A 17,076-nucleotide genomic window follows, 5' to 3' on the forward strand; every position below is an offset into this window, starting at 1 on the left:
AAACTTTATTTAAATTTCTTGACAATTGATTTATTAAAATACGATATTACAACTCTTCACTCAGAGCTCTTGCAAACTATATCTATCTTAGTAATACTTTTCAGCTATCTATATGAGTAAACTTAGTGTCTTCCAAAACGCTTTCCAGTACAAGAAATGCAAAGTTTTCATAAGCTAGTAGTACATCACATCCAAATTGAGAAATCAAAAGATATTTTAATTGAATATAGCACCATTCAGTAATTTTAAGAAGTTCAGATTCTTCTTAGAGTACATGTAACGTTTTAAAGGAATGATTACTAAGTTGGACCAAAATATTAACAGCATTTTCTGTCCAAATGTTTGTTTTAAAAAAGATTTTCTAGTGATTTTCAAATTAGAATTATTCCAAAATGTTATTTTTTCAAGTGAACAGAGATTAAATTTAAATTTGCATTCCCAAATTCTAAAATTATCCAACCTTGATCATTATCAGTAATACCCTAAATATCTGCAAATGGTAACAATTTCATGCTTGGGTTCTCAAACAGATATCAGAACTAGGATTCAAACATGTTTTATCCTTGGCCAGAACAACCTTTGTTGCTTTTGGCCAGAAGCTGCCCTCTCTCCTCCAAAAATGGGTTGAGTTACTCCAATGACTGGGCTAAAATTGCCCCCCAAAACTGACAGACTGAATCTACTTCAGTTTGATGGCAAGGCAGTGTTCACTCGTCATACATATCCAGGCTGGCATCTGTTCATGTCCTGGCCTTGCCCTTCTTTGGAGTGCAGTTTTTGTACTGTACTGAAATTACAGATTACAGTTAGTGAAAAGAAGAAAGTTTCCAGGACTGGTTTTAGCTGGAGTTGGCCACCCTAGGTTGATAAGGTATGGAAGGTGGACATTGTATGTTTTTTTCTCCCCCCCCCTCCCATCAAATCTTCCTTTGCTAGGGTTATGCTGGCTGTTAACTTCTGGTATGGTATCTAGTATATTGATAAGCTTTGTTTAGGGATGGGTAGAAAGTTCAGTTACACTTATTCATTATTTTAAGAAGTCACTGCACCATAAGGTTTGAAAATTCCTGCCTTAATGTGTGAAGAAGTAATTCTGTTTGTAATAACTCTAGCTGAGGGATTAAGATACCACAGTTACTCCAACTAATAAACAGGGGAATCCATTTTTATCAAACAATCATTCCAGAAATTAAACCTGCACAATATCAAAGAGATCTTCTGTATCCCATGAAGCCACTGTTGCTGATTCAAGTTCTTTGCCTGTATTTCTAAAATATCAATTAACAGATACTGTCTGAAGCTTGTCACTCTTTTATAAAACTAGATTGTGCAAGATGAATTATCAGGAATAATATATCAGGGGTAAAATAGTTTGCAAACTTGGCATTCTTTGACCTGCCTTTTGTATAAGGTTAGTTGATTTGTGGGTTCTAACTTTAAAAAAAAAAATCTAAATAGATATCATGAGCTTAAGTAAGCCTAAAATCTCCCCATCCCTGGTGTAGAGAAATATAATATTTGGCTTGGAGATAGGGACGAAAAAAAAAGCTAAAACATTTCTTTCACTTGTGTTCAGTGTTGAAGTTACAGGATAATCATGAAATGCACTGGTAGGAAGTTGTGTTAACCTGCAATGATGTTGTTGTGTGTTCTTTCATTTTATGATACAATATATTTGAAGCAGTCAGTAAATTAGCTTGTGTGATACAGGGAAGTTTAACTCCATGCGCCTTTATTTTGAGCATAGGCATACTTGTGTATGACTGTTACATGTCAACCTGAAATTGTTCATGTGTGGCCAACATCATGAATAAGGCTTAGACAACTGGACAGGAAGTTAGACCTAACACTTCTGGATTAATTTTCTAAAATATAAGCAAATCCAAATTAGTTTAACTTGATTGTGAACTATATATCAAGTAGATTCATTAATATAGAAATGTATCTTAAAATATTTAAAGGCACGTCTCTTCCCATTTATTCCTAAGCCTTAAGTTCTTGAAAGCCTGTTCCAACTGCCCATGCATATATAGGCAGTGACCATGGGGAGTGGTCTTTTTTAGGGTTGCTTACTCCCATAGGAAGCATTATTTTCTCAGAACTTTTAATTATTTTGTATCTGTGTAATGTTCTATTTTAACTAGCCTGAGTTTTTCATTTTTGCTAGGGACTTTAAAAATTTATAGCTTTATTATATTTTTTATTTTAATAGTTCATTGCCCTGAAATTGTGACTAACATGTTTTAGGAATCAGTAAAAATGGAGTAGACGGTTTCTGAGCTCTTGATTTTAATATAGCTTGTGTTGCAAAACTAGTCTTGTTTATTTTCCCATTCATATCAGCATATTCCCAGGCATACAGTGTTCTGTTCTAATACAAACTCTGCCCAATTTATTAAATGATTAGCCTGGTGAGTATGCGATACAAGCCTGTCACTTTCTCTGAAAGGCCCTAATTGGATTACAGTAATTGGTTCTGTACCCAGAGCAGGTTCAAAACATCAGATTGCCAAAAATGCTCTTAATGAAACAACAGTGTTTAATTATTTTTATTTTTTACCTTTTAGGTTGTATATGAACAAGAAGGAGTTTTCATTCATTCTTCAAGTGAAAATGATGATCATGATTGTTTACAATCTGGGTCATTACGAGTCATTGAAAAGGTTACGCATCAAAATTTAGTTTTCTGTCTTTTGAATATTAAAATGTATAGCATGTTTCCTGTGAATTTATTTTTCTCCTTCTCCAAAAGAGTACAGTTTCTGTGTGTGTAGAATAAATATTATTTTGTAAATAGAAACAAATATGACATTACTGAATTACTTTTTGAATAATTGCATCATTTGTGTTTTAGAGCACTGAGGTGATAATAGATTGGAGACCACTGGATGATTCATTAGACTCTTCTAACATTCTATACGCTAAAAAGGTACGTTGATTTATTGTAGCAATCTTTTGTTAAAGTTTTGGAAGTATGCCTTAGAAAACTGAAATAAAAATAAAATGAAGGTAGAGACAATCAGATTGCCTCCCAAGTATTCTATATTGTAACTTCTAGAAGCCCTAATTAATATTGCTAATGGTCAGAATTTTGGGATTCCTGATCTAAAGTATCTTGTTAGCCCTTCAGACACCATAAGAAATACTGGAACTCTGCTGTATTGATATAGGTTATTAAAATGAAATCTTGAAAGCCTGACAGCTTCTCTCCCTCTTATTTCGAAGAGAGTCAAGGTGGGGCAACTTTAATTTTCTCACACTTTGTTTTCCCAGATTTAGCTCATGTTTTGCTAAATGTTTCCTTCTCCTAGGTGTACTCTACAAGTGTGGGCAACATTTTGATGCTTAATGTTTTTGGAAGACAGAGGATCATAGCTTGTAAGGCAGTGTTGATGTGGATGCCACATCATCCTTGTATTTTTTTTTCTGGGGTTTTCTTTTTTTTAATTGCTTTATCTTTATTGTAGGGCTTACATTGCATACTTTCAAAGTGGTAGGAAACAGTGCTATGACTTTTGAATTATCACAGAGTTGTGGACACTGCAAAAATGGAGCTGTTGCTCACTCATGATCTAGAAGATTCAGGTTGCCTTTCCTAGCATAAAATGTTATTTGCACCATCTGATAATAGGTCATCTTGGGAGGAGAAAAACTTACAGAAGTTATTTCCTTATTTCTGGTGAGCATCATCACCACAGAAAGCAATAATACATAGCACAATTGCTGAATTGTTTATTGAATCAAAGCTTGAATACAGTTGTCCCTTTAATACATTTCTCAATTCCAGCACATCTAATTAGAGGTACAAATTGTTGGTCAACATGATTTTTCTACTAATATAATCAGAGAGGTTATTTAAATTAATACTCAGGCAATTCCCAAAATCTTTTGTAGTTCCTTGATTCCAGAAAGATTTTTCAATGTGGAAAAGATAATGAAAGAAGTAACAGATGAAGAGCAGCAAATGAAGCAGCAAGCTGTAGAATAGTTAAACTTTTACACTACACACACCCTTACACACTTCACATACTTCTCACAGCTTCACATATTGAACTTTGTCAACTATTTCATAACCTAAACCTCTGACCAACTGTTTTTTGATCAGTCTGCTCATGGAGTACTGTTACAGTTTTAGAAGACAATTTGGAGAGGGGTCTAGTTGATCTTGCTTCATTCTTGATCATGGAAGTTCATGTCCTGATTCTTGGTACTTTTATCTATCTGTCATACTTCAGTGTTCCAGGAGAACTGGTCTTTGGTACATCATTGTTTTAATCAACTCTGGTATGCTGCTGCATTTCCATGCACCTGTACATTCTGATGAACTGTATGTACTTTAGCCCGAGTATTCATTTTATAGTTCATTAAGATCATTATCCATCATGATCATTTGCTGGATAAGCCTGCAAAGTGTTCTGTTCTGTTCAATCATGAATTGTCTCTGGTTCAGCTAGCCTTTGGTTCCTATATGTCCAAAGTACCCTTTGAATAGGTTACAAAATTCATAGAATTTTGGTCTGGTTATGAGAAGTATAAACCTCTCATGTTCTGTTCTCCTTTGCTACTGGTATAGAAGACAGACTATCTTGGTATTTTGGACAGATTGAAATGCAGTGATAACTATTAAAAGGAAAATGAGCACTTTATTTGATTTAGAGATGCTTAGGGGAGATAGGCTCTGCCCTGTGAAATGATTTTCTGGACTAATGCAGAGCCTTGAATAATATTGTACATCTTGTGTAAGTAGTAATTATTGAGAGATATTCCCAAACTGTAAGACTAGAAAATCAAGGATCTTTGATTTCTTTAACTGTAATATGAAATTACTTCTTTTGACCTAAAACTTCTTGTATTAAAGTTTTAAAGAAAAACTCTCACAGTTTGCAATCTACATAGTTCACATTTGTTTTTTATTCAGCTGTAGATCTATGAACTCTAATGTTTGCGGGGGAGGGGAAGCACATTATCCCATTGGCAATCTTGCTATGACATTTGAGAAAGTAAGTGTATAAAGTATACACTTTATAAAGTATAAAGTATATACTTTATAAAGTATATACTTTATAAAGTATAAAGATGGAATATTGGAAATGGACTAATGCCTGCATAAGTGAAAGGTTGAGCAATGCTGTATCTGAGCAAGACTTTTGCTTCTGAAGCTAAAATGCTATTTTTTTCCTTTCCTTGAACTGAACCATAAAACAAAGCTTTGTGACTTTTTGATTGGCAGTTTCCTCCAAAGTACATTGTTTTACAGTTTGGCTTACTGGGTTTTTTTTAACTTAAATTGCATCTGACAAAAGTGATGTTCCTTGAACAAATTTTCTTTACAGTTATGGAAACAAAAATTGATTTTATAAGTGGTTTACAAGAAAAATGGCTGCTGAATGTTGTTTTGATATGTTATTTAGGATTCCAGTTCAGTTGTAGAGTGGGTACAGACTCCTAAAGAGAAGACTTTCAGAGGGCCAGAACATATGAACAGTTACGAAGCAGAATGGGATATGGTCAACACCGTCTCTTTTAAAAAGAAGCCACATTCAAATGGAGGTACTTAAATAATACCGTATATTAAAATATGACAGTGAATTTATTGGTTCATTGCTGTTAGGTATGTTCCTGGGTATAGAGCTTTTTACTTCTGGTACCTACTGCTGTTGTGCTTGTGAAGTCTCTCTCAGCTAATAATGCTGATCATCTATCTTTCATAACAAAATTGACTCTGAGATTCTGAATTAAGGTATATATAAAGAAAAAGATTATTTTTAATGAACTCACTAAAAATATTCCATCTGTAGCAAAAGGCATCTGTGCCTTTCATTCTGTATAATTATTTGTATCTATAAAGAAAGCTGTTACTTTCTTATCTAGTAACATATTTGTTTGATTGAAAATTGCTGAAGATGCTTGCATAGGATTTCTATATATTATTCAAATAATTTGAAATGAATATGAATATGTGGTAAGATATCACCTTAGGACTGTGCTTCCCCAACCTGGGTAAGTTACTCAAAATTCGGTAAAAGTGGTTTTTCTTTGCATAATGATACATGAACCCATTACCCATTACAACAGGGACATTTAAATTGACTTAAGTAAAAAGGACTTTCTGATAAGCGGTTTTGGGTAATGAAGGAAGAAGTTTGGGAAGCACTGCCTTAGGACTTAGAACGTATATGTTGTATGTAATCTTTGTGTAATCGGTGCGTTATTTGTTTATTTATGCAGTTTATCCAGTACCTCAATCCTAGTGGGCTGTAGGAAGTTTACAGATGTTATGTAATAATAAGGAATACATTATCTTAAACCCTTAAAACTGAAATAACAGATGTTTAAGCACCTATGGCTTCATAGTTAGTCCCCGAAGGCATTCCAGAAAAGCCAAGTTTTTACTAACCAGCTGAAAGCCACGAGAGTAGGAGCCATCCTCACCTTGGGGCAGGTTCTTCCATAGGAGAGGTGCTATGGTGGAGACCTTTAACATGCACTCTTGTTATCTGGATCAGAGAGGTAGTATCTATATGGGAAAGTGGCCTTTTTGAGGCCTGAGCCATATAGGACCTTAAAGGTAGTGACCAGCACCTTAAATTGCAGTTGAAACACTCATGGCAACCAGTGTAGTTCCTGCATTAGTGGTGTGATGTGGCAATAATGTGACTGGTTAGCAAGCATGCAAGGTGCCAAATCGTATTGAATTTGATTTTAACTTGTTTACCACCTAGAGTTGTTATGAGTTAGGCAGCTTTATAAATGTGATTTATAAATAAATAAATAAATTCTGGACCAGCTGAAGTTTTTGGGTGGTCTTCAGAGGCAATCCCATGTAGAGTGAATGACAGTAATCTAATGAGATGACCATGGCATGAGTGACCATCCTCAGTACATCCTGTTCCAGGCAGTGTTGCAACTGGTGTACCAGTCAAAGCCGAACAAAGGCCGTTCTGGCCATAAGCGTCACCTGCTTCTTGAGCAGGAGCCACAAGTCAAGGAGGACACCCAAGATTATTAGCTTTCTGTTTTGAGGGAGCACAAGCCCAAAGATGGTATAGTCCTGGAACTAGAAGCTTTCTGAATTAGCAGCTATTCTGTTTTACTTGAGTAAAGTCTGAGCCTGGTTTTCCCCTTCCAGGCCCGTATAGCCACCAGGCATTGGTTCAGTCCCTCTGTAGCATCTTCCATTGGACCTGGAGTGGTGATGTACAACTGGGTGTCATTAACATATTGATACCTCATCTTGAACCAGTGGACAATTCCTATTAGTTTCTTATACATATTAAATGGTTAGAAGATTGGACCAGGCCTTGGTCTGAGCATTCTGTAACAGAGGAGCAGAGGCTCTAACTTCTCCCACGCTGCTACCAACCATTGTAGGTGACTCAGAAGGGTATTGTAGGCCACTGAGAGGTCTAGAAGGACAGTTTGTTGTAAATCCTCCATCCAACTCCTTTCATGAGAACAATCAATGTTATTTCTGTCCCATTCCCGAGTCTGAAACTAGATCTCTATGAGTTAAGATAATCTGTTTCCTCTAGAGCCCTTTGTATTTGCAGTCCCACCACTTTCTTAGCAAAATTCCCCAAGAAGGGGAGGGTCGAGATTGGGTAATACTTATTTATACCTACTAGATCCAGAGCTAGCTTCTTGAGGAGGTGGTGGACTAATGCTGCTTTCAGAGCTAGTAGACCTCATCTTCTCTCAGGGAAGCATTGACTACAGTTTAGATCCATCTCCTAGTCTTCTCCATAACTGTTTTCATCAGCTAGTTATGGCAGAGGTCCAATCCACAAGTGATAGAGCTGTTCGGAAAAATCTATATACTTTCTCAAGATTTACAGCTGTGTAAACCACCCAGATAAGATCACAAGATGTTGCTTCTGTTATCTCAATAAATTTTGTCCACCCAACTTCCAACTCTAAGCAACTGTGAATAATTTTATCCACAAAATATTCTGCTAGATTATCACATTTTACACTAATGGGTTCTTCAGGCCCATCTTTCCCTAATAGGAACACTCTAAATAGTGTAGCTGGCAACATTCTGTAAATGAAATAAAGGCAGAGAAGTAATTCTACTTTACAACCTTCATTACCCCAGCATAGGCTCAAATGCGAGCTTGTACCTGTGTTTGGTCATTTACTTTTAATTTTCCACCTGTCTTCACATGTCTCTTCACCCATATCATTTCCTGGAGCTCCTTGGAAAACCAAGGAACTACATGGGATCAGAAGGTGAGGAGGTCCTGTACAGTGTCCTGATATTGGAGGTTAACATGGCACTCAACATAACTGTCATCAAGATTGCTGGGAAATACCCAAGTGCTATTTGGAAGCCCTCTTCTAGATCCATCAAGCTGGGGTAAGCCATCTTACCTTGCCCTTCCTATGGAAGTAGGCTGTTTAGTTAACCCTATTGTCATGAGAAAGTGATCTGTCCGTGACAAGAGATTGATGAACCAGATCATATCTCATCTGCTTTGAGTTAAAAATGTGGTCCAATGTATGGTCAGCAATGTGGGTTGGGTCAGTGATGACCTGAGATAGGTCCATGGTTGTCATGACACCATGAACTCCCAAACTGATCTCAAAGATAAAATCATCCAGTACCAACAGTCTGGGCATATCCATAACTACCTCTACACTGAGATAAAGCAGTTTGGAAAGGCATGCTGCCATTGCAGCTGGAAGAACAATATAAAGGCAAGCACTACCACCACCTGTCCCTTTGGCCCAACCTGTTAAGCATAGCTATAGTTCTGGCTATCTGCAGAGCAGTATTATCATAGTGGCCAGCATCTTCTGGTAAGAAATTGCCACACTACTTTCTTTGTCCTAGGATCAGAACTGATGCCTGACACCAAACCCAGCTGGACAGATTTCAGCAAGGGGGACTCCCCTGCTTTTCAGTCAGCCAGGTCTCAATGATACATGCTATGTCTATCCCCTTGTCCACAATCAAGTCATAGATGAGGCTGGATTTATTATAGAGGGACCTGGAATCCAAAGGTCATTGAATTCAAATTCATCAACCTGGGTCTGGTGTTCCCAGCAATTGGGTTGCCTGGCTTCTGAATTGAGATCAGGAGACACACAATAGAGAGCCAAACAGTATTTATTCTGTGCACATGCTTGTTTTGGCAATCTCTGGATTACAGCTTTTTGGCATTCATGAATCAATTTATCGTTGCAGCTTGTGGTGATTCAGACTGGCTTGTGGCTTCTCAGACTAGCTTATCCTTGTGGCACCTCAAACTAGCTTCTTGGGCAGACTGGTTGTCAAACTCTTTGACTGACTTGTTCTTGTAAGTTAAGATGATTTGGACTGGTTTCTTGGACTGGCTTTTAGTTCCTCAGGCTGACTTAATCTTGTAGATTGTGGTGACTTTACAGGATTTCAGCTTTCATGGATTGGTTTTTGGCTCCTTGGTCTGACTTTTGACATTCATAGATTCGGCTTTCCTTGCAGCTTGCAGCTTCTTGAATTAGTTTTCACCTTTTCAGGCTAACTTTTGATTATCTTGGATGGGCTTTTGGTGTTCAGAACCTGGCATTACAGTGTTCACAGATTGACTTTATGCTGACTCTGGCTTTTGGCATTCTCAGACTGGTAAAGTTCTCCACCATGGTTTCAAGGGGTTCAAATAAGGGCAGGAAAAGGTTTCATATTTGTGATCCTGCTACCATTACTTCCAAAGTTGGCCTAAAAAAGAGAAGAGTGAATTCAAGTGTTTGGGAAAAGTTGGACTTACTTGCAAAAGTAGATTCTGGAATGTCTTTTTAACATGTCTGTGTTAAATATGGTGTTAAGTAACAATGTCTGATATTCACAAACCCAAAGACAAGATGTATGGGTCGCAGTATAACATTGGTGTCAGAACATCACCTGCGATTCATTCTTGAAAACATGAAAATGATACAGCAACCATAATGTTAGTCAGTAGTGGTAAAGTGGTATGTTCAACAACATTTTTGGTTGTGTAAATGTGAGATCAGATCAGCAGCTAATACGGTCATCAACCACATGAATGTAACTTTTTAAACTAGCATGGATTGCTGAGGCAGTTTTGTAAATACCATTGCATTGTTAATAAATAGATCTTTGGTGAGGCTTTGAGTGTGCTAACAAATGAGATAGCTTGATACTACCCTAATTGTACAATACATAAGAGACTAGGTTGCTCATTCCTGAGAATGTCAGGCTTGCATATTCTCTCAGACAAAAATCTGCAAGGACTTGGAGATTTTTTGAAAATTGCACTGCCTTGGGGTATTGAAGAACATCAGGCATCAACTGGCAGTCATTTATTACAACTTGAAATATGAGTTTATGGGTCACCTTTTCAGGACTGATTATGTAGCCACTTTGTACCAGAAGTCAGATATTATCAAAATCTAATGCTAAAAAAATCATTAGAGAAGGCTTTCTTAACTTTGGATAATGCTCCAGTTCATCCATCTATGAAGACACTGTGCATAAGAGATGGAAAATGCAAGTGCATGTTTCTCCAAAAAAGTAGCACCCATGAGTCAGCCAGTGGACTCGGGCATCATTTTAGTAACCAAAAGAGTTTACTGAAAGTGATTTTTGGATAAAGTAATTATTGTTATGGAAGAAGAATTTTACAAAGAAAGAAAGAAAGGTGGCAAGTCACCATACAATATCTCTAAAATTACAGTTTGCAATTGCAATGTCCCACTTTGCTGCAGCCTGGGCAGTAAACATTCAAAATTTCACCAACAGAGGACCTGGAGTTTGAAGGTTTGGTTTCCACAAAACAATTCAAAAAGCTGGGGAACAGCAAGCACTATTAGTTGATTAGGAGGTTGAGAGTGATCCTGGGTACCAGATCATGAGAGAAAGTGAGTTAAGCAAGAAGATGTGAGTTCAGAAAATGAAGAGAGTAGGAAGGAGGAAAAACTGTCAACACCAAAAATAAAGTTATCTGTAGTGGGTTTGCATTTGGATCATGTGGTTTCACACATTGACTCCTCCTCAGGATTATTACCTCCACTTATATGCTACAAGGAAAATAATCATTTGAAGAAGCATGCTTAAAATATTCAATTAAAATCAGACAGTTTACACTAATTGGTAAAGCTGTTGTTAAATATTGTATAGGAGTTTCAGGAAAGCAAAGTTTTTCCAACACAGATGTTTTAATTAACACATTTTAGATTTTTTACTAAACTTATTTTAATAAACATTATAGTTAACAATACAGTTTGGTAAATGTATGTACAGTGTTTTATTTGTTTTATTTATTTTGAAAATAGAACAAATACAAAACAGATTACATCTCTATAACATAATACTATAATATGTATTTCTACAGAATGCTGTAAGTATAATACATCAAAACAAATTCAGTTACTGCACTGCACTGATAATGAACAAATTAAATAAAGCAAAATTTTAAACAACTTTTAATAACAACTTATGTTATAAAGTAATTGCCCTTTCCAGCTGACACAGCCACATGCTACAGTACATCACAACTATACCCTTGTCTGTGAAACCAGTTAGTACATTTGGTTCCTTACAAGGATTGCAAAGATTCATAACATAGAATCTTAAGAAAAAAATATTGTGTAGGTTAATCTTGGTAATTACTTTAAGAGGTTCCTACATGACAACTGTTATGTTTCTTTTATTGCTATAAGACATCATCTGTTTAGAATTGCTAAGTGAAAAGGAGTGCAAAAAAAAACAACAACTCTAGAAACATTTCTAATTCTCACAGTAAACTCACATATTACATTATTAAGTATTTATGCTGATTTGCTGCCAGAATATAATGTTGAATGTTTTTGAATGGTTGAGAACCTGCAGAGCATATTCTGTATTAGAGATTTCAGATATTTATAATGTTATGCTATTTTTTAAAACAAAATAAATGTCTACCCTCATGGTGAATGGAATAACCTAAAACTGTGCTTGTGCCTAAAGGATTTTTATAATATTTAATAAATACTTTAGATCAGCATCAGATAACTTTTTTTCTACATTTCCTCAAGGGCTACACCAGAAATTAATGGGGTTACCCGTTTCCTCTCTTTCTCTTTGCCCTTTTACAGTAACATTTTATGTTATAAAACAGTTTTAAAAATTGTTTTAGTTAACTTGTTATTGGTAAAAATACAGTTTAGTAATTATACAGTAATTATATATTTTATTTATATTCTTGAATAACAAAGAACCAGTAACAAATACCAATGTTATAAAATATTATAACATCTATTCTATTAAGACATTTTAATATATTTAATAAAGTTAAATATATTAACTTTGTGTTTCATGATTTGAATGTACTGCTTTTCACCTGTCTACTCTCAAGTAATAAAAAATTTTAAAAAGAGGGTTCAGTAGAGTAAAGAGATGATATTCAATCTATTCTAATTATGCATACATGTTTCTTAAAGAGGTAAAATTGAAAGTGAAGAAATGATGTCCAATTCAGTTTTGGGTTTGGGGAGGGAGGGTGGCTCTATGCAATACCTATGGTTTGAAGCATTTTTCATTAACTGAAGCTGGTGTGTTACTTGAAGCCTCCCTTGGCAGAATTAGCCTTTCTATAATCATGTCTTACCCCAAACCTGAGAAGGCCCAGATTGTATTTTGGTTCATACTTCACAGAAAGAAAGCTTTGGTTGGCGAAGTGATTTGTCTTCTTCTATGACTTTCATGCTTCCTTCTCAATTTATGGATGCTAAATCCTTATTTATGTATTCATTTGTTTCAATGAGATGGGCAATGACAAATTTGATAAATAAAATGAAAAAATAAATGAGTGAATGAATAAATACTGATTCCTTGTTCATATTAAAATGATATGATAAAATGATAATAAATTATAATTAAAAATTAAAATCTTTGAAAATGGATAGCTATTTGCTTTTTTTATATTACTCAACATTTAGCCAGGAAGTATTGACATTTCAAGTATTTATTTTAGAGGAAATTTCCCCAGTTGCAATGGAAATCATAACCAGAGTTTAATCAAATACTGCAGTTGTGAAAATACTCTTTACTGTATCTTATTTATTCCTTCAGATGTTGCAGTTCGTACAACTGGCGATAGCAAGTGGTCCTTCCTTTTCAGTTTAACAGATTTAAAGTCAATTAAGCAAAACAAAGAAGGAATGGGATGGTCCTATTTGGTATTCTGCTTAAAGGATGATGTTGTCCTTCCAGCTCTTCATTTTCATCATGGTGATAGCAGTTTATTCATCCAGATACTTAAAAAATATGTGGTGCTTTGTGAGTAAGTATTCTTAGGATTAAGCAGCTTATAGCAGTGCTTAAAAGTTTGTGAACTCTTTTGAATTCTCAATATTTCTGCGTAAATATGACCTAAAATGTTATCTGTTCTCTGAACAGGTCTAAAACTAGATAAAGAGAACCCAGTGAAACAAGTGAGTCAAAAACATACTTGTTCATTGATTTACTGAGGGAAATGATCCAAAGCTACCTATTTGTTTTTCTACACAAAAATATGTAGCTTTGGATCATTTTCCTGAATAAATAAATGAACAAATATAATGTTTTTGAGTCATTTACTTGATAAATCTCTTTATTGAGTTTTAGGGCTTTGCGTGGGGAACAGATTTTGCTTTAGGTCATATTTATGCAGAAATATTGAAAATTCAAAAGGGTTCACAAACATTTAAGCATCACTGTAGATTGTCTGTAGAAGCAGAATAAAAATAAGGAGTAACTTTTAATGAATAATGATATGATAAAACTTTTGTTAATTATTTTAAGATCAATAATATAGAGCAGTGGTTCTTAAACTGTTTGTCCCAATTACCCGTTTTCCCTGTCTTGAATAATGTCATTACCCCCACAAAAAAAGAGACACTACTGTTTTTTTTGTGTTTCAGCAGTGGCAGTCCCAAACTAGATCTTGACTCACAAACAAGGAATTACAAATTGCTTCATTGCCCCCAGGATATGCGCAAATTACCTATTTGGGGGTAATTACCCATAGTTTAGAAACCACTGACACAGACATTTGATGGAATTTTTTCGAGTACTAAATTCAAAAGCTATAATACAATTTGCAAAAAAATAGACTTTTAAGCAGTCTTCTTCTCTTTGTCTCCCAACCAGCCTCCTCCTTAGTTATTTCCTTGTTCCAGGGCAAACATCTTTAATTTGTTTATGTGTATGTTGCAGTACTATGAACAACTTCATATTCTAAAAGTTTTAATTGCAGAAAACCTCTAGACTGTAGCTGATTTGGCATGATTCAGGCAAACAACAAGACTTTCCAGAGTTCCCTGGAATAGTCTATCTGCAAAGATGAAATGTTTGCACATATCTAGCTTCACCTCTAGGATACTCATCATGGAAAAATAACACTGGGAAATAAAAGTGATTTCATTGTAGATTATTATTAGACCATAGCTGGCTAGCTCCTTCTGACAATGAGAAATCTTCAGTGTCCTTGGGTTAGTTAAGCATGACATTAGAATGCTGCCAAAGGAGAAGTAGGGTATTAGTTATTGGATGGAGTGAGCTTTGAATCCATATCTGACTCTGCAGAAGCTTAAAATCAGCCATTGACCAGCCATAACTAATTGTGTTCCCTCTACCACTCACAGTGATTCATTTTAAAAGAAAAATAAAAAAAGTCAGATAACATTGTTCTTTCTTCACTTTCTCCCTGTTAGTCACCAGTAGAGCTTTGGACATGATGGAGTACTCTGACTGACCAATTAGACTCCTTTATTAATCATTGGTTCCAAATTAGAACCTTAAATCAATGAGAGAGAATAAATATTTTGAGGTTTGTTTGTTTTTTTAAGTTAATGATACTGGAGCAGTCTATGTGACCATAGTAGCATTATCATAAATAACTTCTCTGAACAAGTTAAGTAATTCTCATTTATGATAAACCTTACTGAAGACAAGTTTAATTAAAATGCAGCTATCTTAAGGGTTTTTCATTCTTAGGTTAGCTAAGCATGACTCAGTACAACTTTTGTTTCATGAACAATATTAGAAAACTGCAGTTTTTATTTATTAACAGTCCCATTTTCAGAAGGCCAAGATGTAATCTTCTGTTGAATTTCATATCCTCTGCCACAAATGCATCCACTCACGTTAGTACTGAAGAGTGATAACATTTATTAAAGTCTTAGGCTTTAATAACAGAATAGGTGAGAGTTTTTAGGTGATATTAAAAATAATAGTGCTTTGTTTAAGAAACTGGCAGTAGTGAATTCAAGCCTAAAAGTAATAAACAAGTACTTTCAACTTTGTAACCAGTATTGTACTGTATGTGTAGAAAACACAAGCATATCTACTTCAAGTATTATATGGTCAGTTTATTTTCTGTAGCAACTGTTTTTTGAAATGCCAGTTTTATAGTTATTGTTGGCTTACCCAAAATAGGGAACAGAATTATAGACGGTAAGGAAATAAGCTTTTTGTTTTTTTCCACTCAGATCTCAACAGGATAAAAGGATTCTTGTGAACTGTCAGAGTATTTCACAGTCCTTTGAAAATCTCCTTGATGAACCAACATGTGGCCTAATACAGGTTGGTGTAGTGTATTATTTATGGTAAAAATTAAATGTAAGGTTTAAGAGATTAAAATAGTTTCTTGGAATAAACAGGAGGGCAGGGGGGAAGAGGCCAAAGTCTTGTCTTGAAAGAAAGTTGGAAACTTAATAAAGTTTATAAAAGCCTTTATCCAGCCTAATGTGTGCCCAATCATAGCCAAAAGAATCCCTGAAATCTTGAATGAATGAGTTGACTGACATATACAGATAAGCTAGATGCATGAAGCGAGGAAGCCAAGCAAGTTCCAGAAGAAGGAGAAAAGTACTTGAACCCTACAAAATACTTTTATACAGTTGCTACTATCCTGGAGATGGGGAAACATCCTTGGAGCATATACCCAGTGCCAGCAAGCAGAGCAGTACAAGGCAAAGATTTCTGCTGAAAAGCAGATGGTTTCAGATCCTGCACTGGAAGCTTCTGAGGCTGAAGGTGAAAGCTAAGTTAACTAGAAGTCACCCAGAAAAAGAAAGGAGAGAGAAAGAAGCTCAAAGAGAGATGTTTATGGAGCTTATTTTCCTTCTCAGAAGACAGGAGTCATTGGATAAGTATCTTCATCTCCAGCTAGTTCTACTTCTAGTGTAGGAGGGAGTGGAGGACCCTGTGCTAAGAATATAAACATCTATAAGTTGAGTGAAGATAAGGATATAGAGTCATTTTTTACTATGTTTGAATAGGTGACAATATCATGTAAATGGCCAGTTGAAGATTGGATGGCTGGGTTAAATTCATTCACCTAACAGGGAAGGCTTTGAGGGCATATGCATCTATCTCTCTGTCTCCATCCATCCATCCATCCATCCATCCATCCATCCATCCATCCATCCATCCATCCATCTGCTTAGGAAGCATTGCATTACAAGAAAGTAAATGAAGTGATCCTCTACTAATATAAGGTAACATAACTAACAGAAACAGAAAAGGGTGAGATAAGTTTGGGCAAGGCTGCGCATTTAGATAAAAAATGGTTATAGTCAGAAATTAATGGTTTTCGGGAGATTATGGATGATGCTGTTCTGGACAATTCTTACAGGCTCAGCTTGATTTTAATAGATTTTGGGTGCATGAACATCAGCCAAGTGCAGTAATTAAGGCAATCTCCATATTTGAAGATTACCTTGTAACTAGAAGAGCTGAGGAGGCCAGAAGAGAACATGAAGAAAAAGGGAGAGAAAGGAAGTGCACAGGGAAAAGCAACTTCATCCCAATCTACATGAGATTAAACAAACCAAGGGGAGGATAGAAACTGTTATATATGTAGCAAGTAGGGCATTTTGCTAAAGATTGGTGAAGCAAACGGGAAAAGAGCCTTTTTCAGCCATGTTGCAAGCCCACAAGGGATCAGAAATAACAATATAAGTTAAGATTAATGGAACTTGTCCTGGGTTTAATTGACTCACGAAGCAGACAGACTTTAATATGCACTTATGGTCCTAGTAGACCTATATTGGTAGCAAAAGCAACTATCCAGTTATCAGATCAAAACTATGGTGGTTGGGGTATCTAAGTTTAGG

The 17,076-nt window shown here is 35.6% G+C and overlaps 1 protein-coding gene across 2 annotated transcripts in view; it reads left to right on the top strand.

Moving 5' to 3' along the window:
• Window positions 1-17,076, top strand: part of TBC1D15 (TBC1 domain family member 15) — a 36,869-nt gene that overhangs the window by 1,728 nt on the left and 18,065 nt on the right. The window contains exons 2-6 of one of the 2 annotated variants that reach the window (XM_007440989.3): window positions 2,568-2,663; window positions 2,855-2,929; window positions 5,412-5,550; window positions 13,049-13,259; window positions 15,448-15,541. In XM_007440989.3, the coding sequence (XP_007441051.1) occupies window positions 2,568-2,663; window positions 2,855-2,929; window positions 5,412-5,550; window positions 13,049-13,259; window positions 15,448-15,541 (615 nt within the window). Of the gene's footprint in view, window positions 1-2,567; window positions 2,664-2,854; window positions 2,930-4,245; window positions 4,328-5,411; window positions 5,551-13,048; window positions 13,260-15,447; window positions 15,542-17,076 lie in introns of those variants that run through there. The other variant, XM_025174877.2, reaches the window with a different exon arrangement.

This window comes from Python bivittatus, unplaced genomic scaffold (assembly GCF_059951505.1).
Source record: "Python bivittatus isolate LINGU-HERP-01145 unplaced genomic scaffold, Pbiv_v1 ctg000330_np1212, whole genome shotgun sequence".
Lineage (NCBI taxonomy): Eukaryota > Metazoa > Chordata > Lepidosauria > Squamata > Pythonidae > Python > Python bivittatus.